Source organism: Lepisosteus platostomus, chromosome 8 (assembly GCF_059453375.1).
Source record: "Lepisosteus platostomus isolate fLepPlt1 chromosome 8, fLepPlt1.hap1, whole genome shotgun sequence".
In the NCBI taxonomy this organism is placed as follows: Eukaryota; Metazoa; Chordata; class Actinopteri; order Semionotiformes; family Lepisosteidae; genus Lepisosteus; species Lepisosteus platostomus.
The window spans coordinates 23,922,308-23,936,708 of NC_142618.1; the positions used below are offsets into that span (position 1 = coordinate 23,922,308).

General features: G+C 34.0%; 1 protein-coding gene across 1 annotated transcript in view; it reads right to left on the bottom strand.

Annotated features, from left to right (window-relative positions):
- LOC148657097 (uncharacterized) overlaps positions 1 to 14,401 on the bottom strand; it is a 68,410-nt gene that overhangs the window by 9,879 nt on the left and 44,130 nt on the right. The window contains exons 16-18 of the mRNA XM_088642929.1: positions 7,427 to 7,480; positions 1,147 to 1,191; positions 641 to 694 (exon numbers count right to left, since the gene is read on the bottom strand). Of these exons, the coding sequence (XP_088499055.1) occupies positions 641 to 694; positions 1,147 to 1,191; positions 7,427 to 7,480 (153 nt within the window). The remainder of the gene's footprint in view (positions 1 to 640; positions 695 to 1,146; positions 1,192 to 7,426; positions 7,481 to 14,401) is intronic.

Genomic DNA, 14,401 nt, shown 5'->3' on the forward strand with positions numbered 1-14,401 from the left:
CCTGACTTTGTCTGTAGCAAATTTACCCTAAATATGTTTTTTTTTATACATAAGTCATGTAGACAGTAACTTGAATCTTCTGATGTATAAGACAATTATTCAAATACATATCTTTGTTAACGAATTCTCCTCTGCACAATGGGCCCTATATTTTGATGTCTGTAAAGCACAGAACATATACTGAGAATGAAATAATTAAAATAATAATTTGGAATAGGGGCTAAGAATGGTTATGTTTTTGACATTATTACAACTGAATGTAACCATGGCACACATACAGTATATCTACCTTCTCTACGTCTAATTCTAGATTATTTTAAAATGGAAAATATTAGAATACTCTTCTAAGTTACGACAAAGAGTTGGATCAACCAGGACCTGATTGTTAGTTGAAGAAGGTGATTCAAGTGCATTAAGTTTGATAAGTGTTTTAATTAAGATTATTTTTTGTACACCACCACCTTTCTGAATAGAGTTACAGAAAATCTAGTGAATCAAGATTTATGAGACATTCATTCATCATTGTCAAAAAACCTTCATCATAATACGTCTAGAATGTTTAGCTGTGAAACGTCTGTCAATACAGAAAATGTGCTTGGTGAAATGACTGTTTCTTAATATTTCATATTTCATCACTTACCTGGTGTCCCTGTGGCCCCATCATTCCCTTAGGGCCTGGAGAGCCTCGATCCCCCTAAGTGATTAAAAGAAACAAGTTTTCAGTTACAAGTGGGACCACATCCGTACACCGTCCAGGCTTCTCACAAAAAATAATATATAACAACCTTACTTGACCAATATAGCATAACGTTTGTACATTTTGAACTAAAGCCTTTTAAGAAGCAAAGATAAAAATGGCAACTAAAATCTAAAGAAGCTTTAAAAAAGGTATTTTTTAGGTATTTGTGTTGTTATTATAAGACTGTGGGGCATTTTGCTTTTAAACTTTGCCACCGTTATATAATGCCAACAGGGTTATATACAGATGGAACAAGAGAATTATCTCATCACATATACACACAAGATACACATCACAAGATACACATCAGCCTAGTATTAGACAATTTATACTTTTAGGTTATTTAGCAGATGCAGCCAGGTTTCTATAAAGTACAGTAACGGTTAGTTTAACTGAAGCATACTCACTTTGGGTCCAACAGTCCCAGGCTCTCCAGGTAGGCCACGAAAGCCCTAATGAAAACACAGTACAATAAATTAATGTAGAAACTATCAACTATCAGCAGTTTCAACAAGATTCCGAGGGGTCTGATGTTCATGTGGCATTAATACTGTAAATAAACTGATGTTATATTTGTATTACTTTGTATTCTGACTGAATACTAAGGTGTTGAGTTTTGAATACAAGCAGCACTTCAGTTATTTAAGAGCAGGAACAGCACCAGAAAAGGGGAAAAGGGTCAAAACAACCAAACCTGTTTTTCTACAACATATAAAGTATCAAAACAAATGCAAGGAAACAGAGTTCTTTGAACACAATATCTCTCAATATTTTGAGTGCACAGAGCACCAAATCAGAGGAAATCATGTGATAACTTTCAAAGTAATTTTCAGAGGACAACAACATTATACTTTGGATTAATATCCACATGGATACATCAATATGATCTGGACCAGATTCTTACATTTTTCATTCTACTTTTGATTAATAAAGTCTCAGTTTCAAGTTGTTCTCAAGTGGCTGGATATGTAATACTAACTCATTCAAACACTGTGGGAGCTTACTGTTAGTTATAAAATGATTACACAAAGGAGAATATAAGCATTATGCTGAAGGTTTCTCATAGTGCAGTATAAATTGTGACTCCCACACATCTCCTGCTGGAATGTGGCCAAACATAAAACCCTTTCACAAAATCTTCGTTGTACAAGTATATCAGATCATTGAAAATCTATGTTTTGCTCCAACAAAAAAAAATCTCAAATACAAGCGATCCGGAACTGCCTCTCAAGGATGTTGTGCAATAAAAACTGACACATTTTAAAACATCAATTTCTAAGTTAATATTAGGTCATAATATAATTTAACTAAAAAAAAAGTTTTGAGCTGCACACTGAGGTATCACAGACTGGTTTAACAGCATATCAATACAAATACATACAAGTGTAATTTAATTAGTTCCTGTAATATTTTCATCTATTTGTGATTCAAATTTGGAATTTAGGTACAATACAAACCATCACAGAACAGAACTAACTATACTGGTTTGGGGAACTGCAAACAAATGTAGCTACCTCTAGCAGTGTTACCATGGCAGCTGCCTCTGTTTTTTTCACCTAAATGAAATTCTCAAAGTTTACGTGCCTGCTGAAAGACAAGCACAGCTCATTGGCAGACAGAACAGCCACTTGTACAAGAAGCCTATAGGTCAGCTGCATGACATTCCCCACCTGACTTTACTAAACAAAATCCCAGAAGCGTCTCTGCCAATCCAGTGTTTCCACTGGTGGTGCATAGACTTGTGCCTGCAGTCTCTAAGGATGTAGTGTACTAGAGGAACATTTTGCATTTTCTTCAGTGAGTGGATGGAGCTACAATAATTGGGGGATTCCAAGACTGATTCTTGGTTTCATGTTTTGTTTGCCTTCTGTAGTGCTGAAGGGGTCTTGACCCTGACTATCTGCTAACAGAAAATAAAATGTCAGGGTGCGAGGGATAAAATTGTACATTTATGCTGCTACCTCCGATGAAATACTGTAGATTTTAGCTACAGCAGTGAAAGCCAACATGTAATAAAAGGAACAGATGTTTTTAGTAGGTAAAAATTCAGGAAGCTAATTGGCCAACTGAAACATTTCTATCTATGAGAATACAGACATTTTCTAAGAAGAGTATTTGGGTTTTAATGCATGTTTCTTTTATATTCTGCAAGTCGGCAATACCTCTGTCTACTATATCACGAAAATATGAAATGTGTAGTAGTGTATATCTGCTTTTATCAAAAATATGATGAATACTAATCTAAATCAGATTTAAATTTAAATTGGATTTCAAATATTAAATGAAAAACTAAGAACATGAGAGGAAATGTACCACTGTAAAGAGAGCTTTAACCTGTTTAAACTTGGAGTAATACAGTTCTCACTCACCACTGTGTGCCATGAATAAATTAACCAGGAAAAAGGTTAAAATATAATGCATAACATAAACTATTTTTGTAGAGATATTTCTGTTAACTTTGTCAATATTTCAATATTTAATATTCGTGTGACACAAGTTAACACAAGCATTTAACTGATAAGAACACATGAATTGGATACAGTTTTTCTTCCCTAAATGGGAATGAGGATGAGGGATTTATACACTGTAATTTCTGCTGTTAGAAGTGCTTACAGTATGATATTTCACATGAGATCTGATTAGCCAATTTAAAACATGTTCTAATTTTCTTAACTAGTAACAATATTTGTGGCAACAAAACAGGTTTTCTAATATTCTGGGGTCTTCAAATAAAATGACTATTACTATTACTACTAACCCAAAAATGCAACAGTACTAATACTGGTGGTTAAAGCCACAGTTTCCCTTATACAGCCTTTCAACACAATACCTGCAGGTCTATGGATTCCAGTTTAAACTGAGATTTTTAGCATTCAAGGAGCAAAGTTACTATCAGCAGGAATTCTTTCAGCCCCTATTTGCCACAATCTGAATGCAATTATTTGCTTGAAAGATGGTCACAACAAACATTGAATCAAGAGATATGTTTTTAGATATGTCTTAAAGTAATAAATGAAATAATATCTATGAAGGAAGTGCCTGTTCAAGTGTATGATGCTCTGAAAAACAAAAATATTCACTCTTGAAGACTAAAGAGAAATGGCAAGAGCTCAAGCTAATGCCAATTTCAGATTCTGCATTTTAGCCTGGCTCAATGGCAGATAGCAGTGCAGGACTGCATAAAAACATAATTAAAATAAACACTGAAACTAGCTCTTTGCATACATTTACTGTAGGTGTTCTTTGGGGCACAATTAATTAATCATATTGTATATCATGCAGTATGAATCTTGTAAGCACAAAATAAATAACAATAATCTGCATATTATTGTTAGGGATGGAATTAATAAAGAATTAAATATATCAAAGACTTTGCACATTATGATTTAACTTAATATTCAATCAAGTCTATTCATTTAAGCTTGTTAAAATTGTTTCATGTGAGAATAAAGAGGATAGAAAGGTATTCTTATTGTCACCTTGTTTATTTCAAGATTTTAAAATGCCAGCATTTCTTTGTAAAATTGCTGATTACGTCACTCTTTTGTATCTTCTTAGTGTTTTGATATTTAACTTATATTTCTATCCAAAATAAAAATTGGGGCTGTATAAAGAGGTTTGGTTCTGGCCTTCCTGTGTAAGAGATGTTCACATCTGAACACTGCTGTGAGCATTTCATTAGTGAATGAAATCTGCAGTACATGTTAACTCCACACACTTACCTGTGGGAAAACATTTTACACTGTCCCTAATGACAATACAATGTTGAGAATCATGGCATCAGGAATGCCAGAAATTAAGCTTTTAATCATTCAAGAGCAGTGAGTGCCCTGGTTTTGTAGTTACCTCTTTCTAAATACTTTAAGCAACACGTCCCCTATCTGTAAAGGAAGACAGAGGCAGAACTGGCTTCCAGATCCCTCAATTAAGATGTGTATTTTTTTTCATGGTAACACTATCCTAGTTCTTAAGGGAATAAGAAATTGGCCCGACTGACTTCACAGTAGAGCAGCTACTCTTTAGTTCCAAAGAATGTCATGTTTGTTAAAGCAAAAAAAAAGTACTTTTGCTACCATCACTACCTGCTTGAAGAAAATCTACAACCTTTCCAAAAGTAAATGCAAGAAATGCAATTACACCAATAACGAGTAGCTAAAACAATTGAGTTTCAAGCTGTTGAGTTTCCCCATCAGGAAGTTGCTTTCATCAGAAGAGTAGGAGGAGATAACAGCAAAACCAGAAGAAAGATTTTTTTTTAATTGCAAGGAACCAGTACCTTGTGTTATGCCAAAGGAAATTCTACAATTACAATGGAAACAGTGCAGTAGGAGGAGGATATTTCTGATTGATTCCAACAATCACTCATGCGATCTGGGTGCCCCTTCCTGAGGTATCCCTCTTGATTGCACCAGTCTGCAGTTTTTATTACAGACTTTTACCACATCCCCAAGCTGTCAGTGATAGCACCGTAACACTGCTAAATGTCCCGAAGTCTGGGACTGTTGACAAAAGGTTGGTTTCCTGACATTGAACAAGGAGCTTTGATCAGGTCCAATCTGGAAAGCTGCCAGGGAGTGGCAGAGTCTATCAGTCCTTCCCTCTTTTTCCTGCAACAGGATCTGGAGGTGTCTTTTACCCATTCAAATGCCGAATTCATGCCTGAAGCATCATCTCCTCCTGAATTTTCTTTCATTTATACCACAAACTGTGTCTCTGCCCAATTCCAAATGCTGATTGTGAGGCAAGAGAATTGGCAGACATTCTCGTCTCACTGAGTACACACTTATACAATAGATAACAACATTTGTGAACAATTGTCACCTCTCCTTGTTTTTCCAATATGCACTTGACACAGACAGAGTGTGAAGCTTGGTCTTCCACAGAAATGTAGGCCAGGTTATCCATCCATTTTCTAACTGTTTCTTCCAATTCAGGGTCACAAGGGAACCGGAATCTATTCTGGTAAGCAACAGGCACAAAGCTGGGGTATACCATGGATAGAGTGCGAGTCCATTGCAGGGCACCTACTGTACAAACAAAAGCTCAGACATGCACACTCTCAGACAAGAGCCAATGTACCCAGAATCCAATTCACCTACCTGTATGTCTTTAGACTGTGGAAAGAAACCAGAACACCCAGAAAAATTCCACACAAACACAGGAGAACATACAAGCTCCTTGCAGATAGCAGCCCAGGTCCAAAATTGAACCCAGGGCCCCAACTGTATGAGGCAGCAATGTTAACCCCTGTTCCACCATGCTGCAGGTTAGATTGTTCCAATTAATTTAAGACAAGATGTCACATTCACATCATAATTGCAAATTTAATAGGCAACAAAAGTGGCCATTAGGGATTGTCATATTTCAGTCTTTTCCTTCTGAAAACATACACTGCATTCAGGTCAATAGTCATGACACCTATTAGTCACCCAGTGAAAAATATGCTGATAATCTATTTTAAATAATATCGCAAGTTTAAATGTCTTGAGAGAGATAATACAGGTATGACGATGAGGATTAAAGAGGAAACTGTTTTCTTTTTCATTAATATGTAGTTTTGGAGTTTTACTTGTATTTCAGAAACATCTGAGAAAAAATGAGACAGAATAAGTAAATCAAAATGGTTCTCTTAAGCAGAGGGCTTTAACAGGCATACTGTCTGTGGATTTGTGATGGGCATAAAAGCAACACATGTATGATAATATGTAATATACTAAGGCATATTATGTCATATGTATAGCACACAGTACATATCACTAACTTTCTCATTCTTAAGGGTGCCTTCAAAACTGGAACTGAAATGTGGTGACAGTCTATAGAACAATAATACAAACAGTACTAACAGTTACAAACAGTAATAGTGTTGAAAATACTATTAGAATTATACTAAGTAGTGACTTTGTGGTGTTTCTAAACCTATTTTTCATTACACTCTTCAATTTAATTTATATCTGTATGATATGTAAAAATAAAGTACGATCATTATAGCACTATATAAAATTTGCATTAAGGCACACACTCAACACTTTTTCCTGTTTCTGATTATGAAAAGCTGCATAGTGGAGATAATCCAACTCACACTTCAACCTGAGCTTAGCAAAGGTCATCATTGCCAGAAGCACAAATAATGTACAGACAGCATGAAGTTAGAGTCATTTCAAAATGAAAGGAGTAGCCTGCAGACAGAACCAGGAACATCCCCTTTTAAATCTTTTGGACTCTACTCTGAAATTAGGTGATAAACAGAGCTCTACCAAAGTCCTGCCCAAAGTTGCACACTATTCTGTTTTATCATTCTTTTTCATCCTTGTCTGAATGGCAAGCTCCTTCACGCCAGTTAATTCTCTGAAGTGTGTTGCCTTTCAGCAAGACAAGCTGAAACATTCTGAATTCGTACTGAGACCCACAGAAATACATTATTCAGTGATGCAATTATTTTGTGGAGGAATTATTAAAGATGAAGCCTACAAGCTATTTTTAATGTCTGTTTTTTTTTTTGTGGAGATGGCAGTGAATTAAAAAATAAATTTGAGTAAAGGATAAATGTTGCTGCTGACAATAGAGCTGTACTTACTGTACACGATTGGACTTTAGTTTACTGGTCTTACAGGGAAGTCAATTAAACATTCAGTTACAGTACTTTTGTTGCTAAGTGCTTAGGTTTGGACTGTATTAAAGCTTTCTTACTGGAGGTCCCCTCACTCCATCAGCCCCAGGCTCACCGGGTTCTCCTTTCTCACCCTGAAAGTAAAAAAAAAGTGAGCTATTATCTCTAGTTTAGGTGAATTCAAAATACAGGTAATACAGTAGCAATGATCACATGTTTCAGCATTTACCGAGATACAATCTGTACTACGATGTGAATGCATAAGGCTGCTAGTGTAAAGAGTCTGAGTTTAACCTGACTAATCTCTTCCTGGCATCACCAGACATATGCTTCAGAGTCACTCCATTTGTTTTTGTTTTTTTGCCATGAAAATTCCAGAGGAATCTGGAATACTGAATCCCCTTAATATATATAGCAGTCAAAAAGTGAATCACAACAGCTGATTTTCCTTCCCTACCACCCTAGAGAGGGCATATCAGTTTTGTGTTCTCCGTTAGTCCTCAGCCAAGACTTTGGCAAAATAAAACAGATATCTGTTTTCCAAAATCTTTTTTTAAGATTTGTAATGCTGAGAACTGTGTTACAGGCTATTTCTTTTGAAGAGAAGCTCTGTTTAATTCATTAAAATATCAGAAATAAAATCCTTAAATGTAAATGGCAATAAAACATTAGTAATATACTGTATGTTGCAAAGGAACAAGTAAGAGAGAAAACACAACATTTCAGCAGTGGAGCCTTCTTCAGGTGTGAGGGCTCCACGGTCAAAAAGTTGTGTTTTCTTTCTTCTCTTTTCAGCATGGAATAAACCTATTACTTGTTCCTTTGCAGCCTACGCATGCTGACTCAGCTACCCACCTGAACATATACTGTATATTTTCCTATATGATTTCCTTTGTTTTAGCCTGCCCTTCCCTAAATGTTTATCGTCTGTTTTCTTTTCCTCATCTTGCACAGCAGGTTAGTATACAGAGAGTGGTGTCCAATGTATACACTTTAACACATGCATGTTTTTCACAGTACTTTACCTTTAACTGTAGACTACATTAAAAGTTATAAATATTTCATTTTGTCATCATAGAAGTTTGGCTTGCTCATATTTGCATCCATTTTAACCACTTTATCCAATACAGGGTCTTGGGGATGCTGAAAAGCAATGGGCACAAGGTAGGATACACCATGGGCAAGACACCAGCCCATTGCACACACACTTTGCATCCCTAAAACAATAATGAGACTGCCACTTTGCTGCTGAGGTTGAGATTACCTTTTTAACCTACAACATAATAATAATAATAATAATAATAATAATAATAATAATAATAATAATAATAATAATATGACACAACTCGTAGTTACTTGCCTATAGTGAGGTGCCCTTGTATTCTATTTCTACTTCTTTATAATTAAACCATAACATTGTTTTCTGCAGTAAATGTCAACATGTTATTTGAGCATGTTTAAGCATAGCTGATGTGATGGAAAAAGGCTTAGCTTATTTTGTTTGGTGTTAATCTCTCAAACAATATTTAAAAAGAAAAATCATGAAGAATGTGTTCTTAACTACGGAATGTAAATAGCCACAATACAGTAATCTATATTGAAAAGAGAATGGGAGATTGTACATGCAGTATTACAAAATTACTTTTAGTATTCTTAAACATTAGAGTAGAAAGTAAATACAAATAAGTAAGTAATTTATTTGTAAATAGTATATAGTAAATAGTTAATAATTTACAAAATAATTTATTAATAGAGTGCTTTCACAGCTAAAAAAACCTAAATCTACCCTTAAAGCCACAGGTCTCCTCCTTAGAGCAGTGTCTTGAAAACTAGGTAGGTAGACACTTCAAATTCATGTTTTTTCTTGGCTCACCAGAAATAACAAATAGGCTTTTTAACACAAGAAGAAACAATGGGGCTTAAAAATTCAGCCTGGCAGTTTCTCACTGAAATCATCTGCATCATACTGTGCCCTGAGTTACAACTTTTTCTCTCTGAAAAAAATTGCTGAACTCAATGAACAGTAAATCCTTTCACTTTAGCTCTTTGGCTTTAAATCCTAATGAACTGAATCCAGGATGTACTGAGCAAAAACTGGAATATAAATGTGTTTCAACAGAACTGTTCCCATGAGATTTAGTTGCAAACATAGAGTTTTTAATGCTTTAATATTATATTACCAATACAAGATGCCAGGGAAGTTTTTTATACTTTTTTATTCTTTTGGAAAGAATACTAAAGCATTTTGTCTTGACTTTTTTCTTGTATAGAGAAATTTACCTTTGCTCTATGCCTTTTTATTATTGTACCTGTTGATTACGGAACAAAATGTTTATTTAATTAAACAAATGATGTATCACATTCACTTTAATTGTTTCATTGCTCAATCTTATAAGTTAAAGGAAGATTCATGTAGAAATACTGTTAAATATCTCCACAAAGGTAATCATGCAATCATTTCACCAGCTCTTTTAGTAAAGTTTATGCAGTACATACTGTAAGTCATATGAAGCCACATACTCAACTAATTCAATGGGCAAAGCAAGGAGCTTGTACTTGAAATAATATAGATCACTTAAAGTCTTAAATTGCAAAAGGAAAACAAATCTATTTCAGGTTCTACACCTTAAAGTCATATTAACTCAATATTATTTACTTAGCCAACTGCTCTCAAAATGTAGAAATGTACATGAATTGCATGTGTTAGTACAGTAAGTCATTGCTGGTATCATGCCAAAGAAACACACTATTCAAAGTATGTATGAAGGTGTGGCTTAAAATTCTGTAAAAATATACTGAAGGACGTCAGTACAATTGGGGTCACCAGTTGCTGATCTGCATGAAACAACAATAATTCAATAATGCTCAGAACCATCTGTTTAATATTTAGCAACCATGGTTTTGCATAGGCCATAATTCCAATTTAAAAAGAATAAACTATTTCCTCAAATGTAACAAAGAATTCTGAACCATGTGTATGTTGCTGAATTACTGAAAGCAAACAGCTATCATGCTCACGTTCAAATATTCTTTCTTTTTTGCTGGGGATAGACACCCATAGTTGGATGATGGGGTCAGCCAAAGGATTAACAGATCAAGGGACTATTAAGATCAGAAAACATTCCATCATACACTTTGTACATTTGTGTACTGTATATTAGATCAAGTATATGAAACTAGAAATTTTTAACAAAATCCTATATAAATAGGCTACATGAAAACTTTACCTAAATTTCCAGTTTCACAGTCACATTGTTATGTGCATCTAAGGCAAGTACAGTATATACTGTACAGTACACACACTTTCCACGGCAATCTTTACTTTCATAGTGATCATTACACATTACTGAATTTCCCTTTTACAAATAGCTAGATTTTAAAACTAAACACGATTTTCTCATTTGAAACTCAGTCTGTTTTTGGAAATCAAAACAATTTTACTGCATCTTTTTTCCTGCAACCATTAACACGGCATGGGTAAAACATGTTGTCACAAGTTAAGTGTTTCCTTTTATCTACAGGAATTTTATAGAGAGTATACGCTAGACACTGATTAGTCCAAATGTAGTCCTCAAATGTATGCATCAGTTTGATATGACATATACTGTATGAAAAGGCAGTCTATTTTTCTTATTGGTAGTTTTCTTTTATTATTGACAATAGAACTGTTTTCAATGTTTTATACTTGCCTTCAAGTTTGTATCTATTCTGAAATGCTCTTTGCAATAAAAATGGCCAATAAAGTACTGCATGTTTAAAGGCTGATAATATGTTATTTTGACACATTGGCAGTATGGTTTTATGTAGTTGTTTTGGTACAGAAAATTATGCAATGAAGAGACAGTCTAAATAACAAGGAATAATAGAGTTTTGGACTGTATATAATACAATTTTAGTTTCAATGTAGTTCCTTTGTGACCTTTAACTGTCATATGTACTTTAATTCAGTATAACTCTGGTTATACTGTAGCAATTCCTGTTTTATTCCTGTTTTGTTTGCTAAATTCAGAATTATGCTTATATTTGCTCAATTCAGAATTATGCTTTTGGGATATTTTACATGCTATAATGGCAAATCGTGTTCTCTTGTGCCTACTGTATATCAGTAGTGCATAGATCAATAAATTATTGATCATAAAATCCACATAGCGTATTAAGGGGTATTACAAACAGATGTCTAGTAATAACAATACAGTAATTTCAATTTTGAAAACTCATAAGATACAAAAAAGTCACTGTGTGCTATATCCTGTTCATTTTTCTAATACATTAGGGTTTAAATGCAATCAATAAAAACAGTTACACATCAGCAAAAGTCATGCATAAACATTTCCATCCTCAGCTGTATGTTGTATTATGATATTTTACTTTCATACTGCATGCTGTATGTTCAGTTCCATTTAAACTAATTAAATTTACTGTATGATAAATCTATATATTATACAAAAACATTATACAACAGATGTTTTGAGCCTAGAATGTGGTATTTAATTACACACGCAGTTGGCTCCATTTTGTTAAACTCTTGATACATTGTAACAGAGCTGGATTTCTCAAAATATGCATGCACACATTCAATATGTGTTGCATAAATCAATTCCCAAATCATCCTTTGCGAATATCGCAAAAACACATCTTTACATATTTCTTTAAAACCACTATTTTCATATTTATTCACTGCCTGTAAATGTGTTGAAAATAAAGGTTGAAAATTGAATCATTTAATATTTAGCCATCTGGCAATTTCACAAAGTCTCAGAACATTTATAGACATCACCTAGATTGGATATCCAAGGAAGCTGAAGACAGACGTAAAATACTGTATATTAATGTCAGTGTGGGACAGTGATTTATTCTCTAGTGTATCTCTAGCATCTCTAGTGATAACTGTAATAAAGCCATGTTGATATAACACAACTGACTGAGCAATCAATCTAGGAGTTCAAGGCTAATGGGATGGCTACTGCCCCATTAGGGAGAGAACATTACTATTGTTTTTCTTTTCCTTATACCTAACTGAATGTTTTTTATTTATCCCCTTTCTTTCTTTATTGTCCTGATCAAACTTCTATATTTCTATGGTATTGGTTTGCTTTGTTATTTTTTGCTGCTGCAAAGAAAAAAAAGGAAAATAATATTCTGAAAGAAAACTGTTCTGGGAGGCTACTGTATTTCACAGGGCAACAAGGGCAACAAATGGGAATCTTTGAGGACCTCCGTTATCAAAAGGGTACAATATCTCCAAGACCATTCATGAGGTCACTATTAGAGAAATGAGACAGCCAAATAACAAAAAACTGACTTCCAAGTCAAGTCAGTCATGATTGTATAATCACATGAAATATTAATTGAATCTCTGGGCAGGCTCGTCAGTAGTATGATTTACTGTATTTGGAAAAGTGAAGTTCATGCTGAGAAAGAATTTCAGCTGTTTTGTGAAGTATGGAGGTGGGTCTGTATGATACACTGATCCAACCAGTCAAAGCATGACCCAACTATGTCTGTCCCAGTGATATCAAGAATGCATTGATATTTAAGTTCCCAAAACGGCACGTTTACAGTATGTCTACTGTAACTGATACAGGTATTCACACTAGATAAATAGAAGGCATGAGGGAAGGCATTAAGTCCTGATCAGCAACAAACAATCCAGCAATTAATTAACTTCTTTTATTCAGGCCTGCCCTGCCACATCACTCACATTTTAGCTCTTTTAAAAGTTCTACTGTATATCCTCCTCCTAATTTCATTTATTGTATTTCTCCCTTTTAAAGAACACAGTTTTAATAAACCTAATTTAAATTATGTAACAGAAACTAGAACAATTAAATTGCATAACAGAAACAATGCATACATCACATAAAGTAAATATTTCATTTGGGTAAATTCCTTAGGTGCTAGTAGCATATCATTAGTACATTTGGCCAATTACTTTGTAAACCAGGGACACCATCTCACAGAATATTTTGAGATTCACCACTAGATGTCATCAATACATAAACACAAAAAACAAATCAAACCTTGAAATACACACTATATACAGTAAGTTAAAGTTTTAGAAGTCACTAATGGTGATCCACCATTGGGTGTTTTGCATCCTCTGTTACTCGTATGCAATATTAGGTTATTAAATCCAAAAACCTGGCTCTGCCTGCGATGAAGCAGGATAATAACTCCTAATATACTGCAAAATGTTTAAGGGATCTGGAGAAGTCCTGCAGAGAGGAATGATCAAAAATGCTCTGAAAAAGTTATATTATCAACATCAGAGAATTAACAGAATACTAATTACTGAGATGTGAATTGTGAATTTTAGAATTTTCTACATTGTATATAGAAACATATGTAATTATTGGGACAGTTTTGTTTATACTTACAATATTTTGAGATTCCCTTTATGATACAATGCACTGTAGAATACTGAATGTACAATTGATTTTTTACTGACACAAAATTTTATTACATTGTAACAAGGGTATGAATAAATTGTGAAAATATATAAAATTAAAGTCAAACAGCCAGAAATACATTATTAGTATTCAAGAGGCTAAATTATGTTAGAGGCTACAGTATGTAATTAATGATATCTAAATTCTAATTTACAAAAAAAATATGTCACCAGATCTAAACATACATTCCATGCTTTATTTTAAGAAAGTCGTTGTTTTTTCAGATTGAGGGTTTTCCCATCCCATCTTTTTTAATATAGACTTTGAGACAACACTGGTAACTATAATCATATGTACTTATAGAGTTTGGGTATAATTCACCATGGTTTAGACATAGAATTCAGTTAATTTTCTTAAAGTGCAGATTTTGCCAATTCATTCAAATTACAATGAAAGTTATTCAGTACCACCATCATTGCAACATAGTTATTAAGCGTTTCTGTTTTATATTTTGCACAGATTTGCTTTCTTGCTGTTGTATATGTAAAGACAAATAGATTTTTATCAATTATTTGACTAAAGTAGAACCATAGAAGCACTGGACCCATTACTTGATCATTCCTTTTTTAGGTTGACTAAAAATAACATTTTGTGCAGATCCTTATC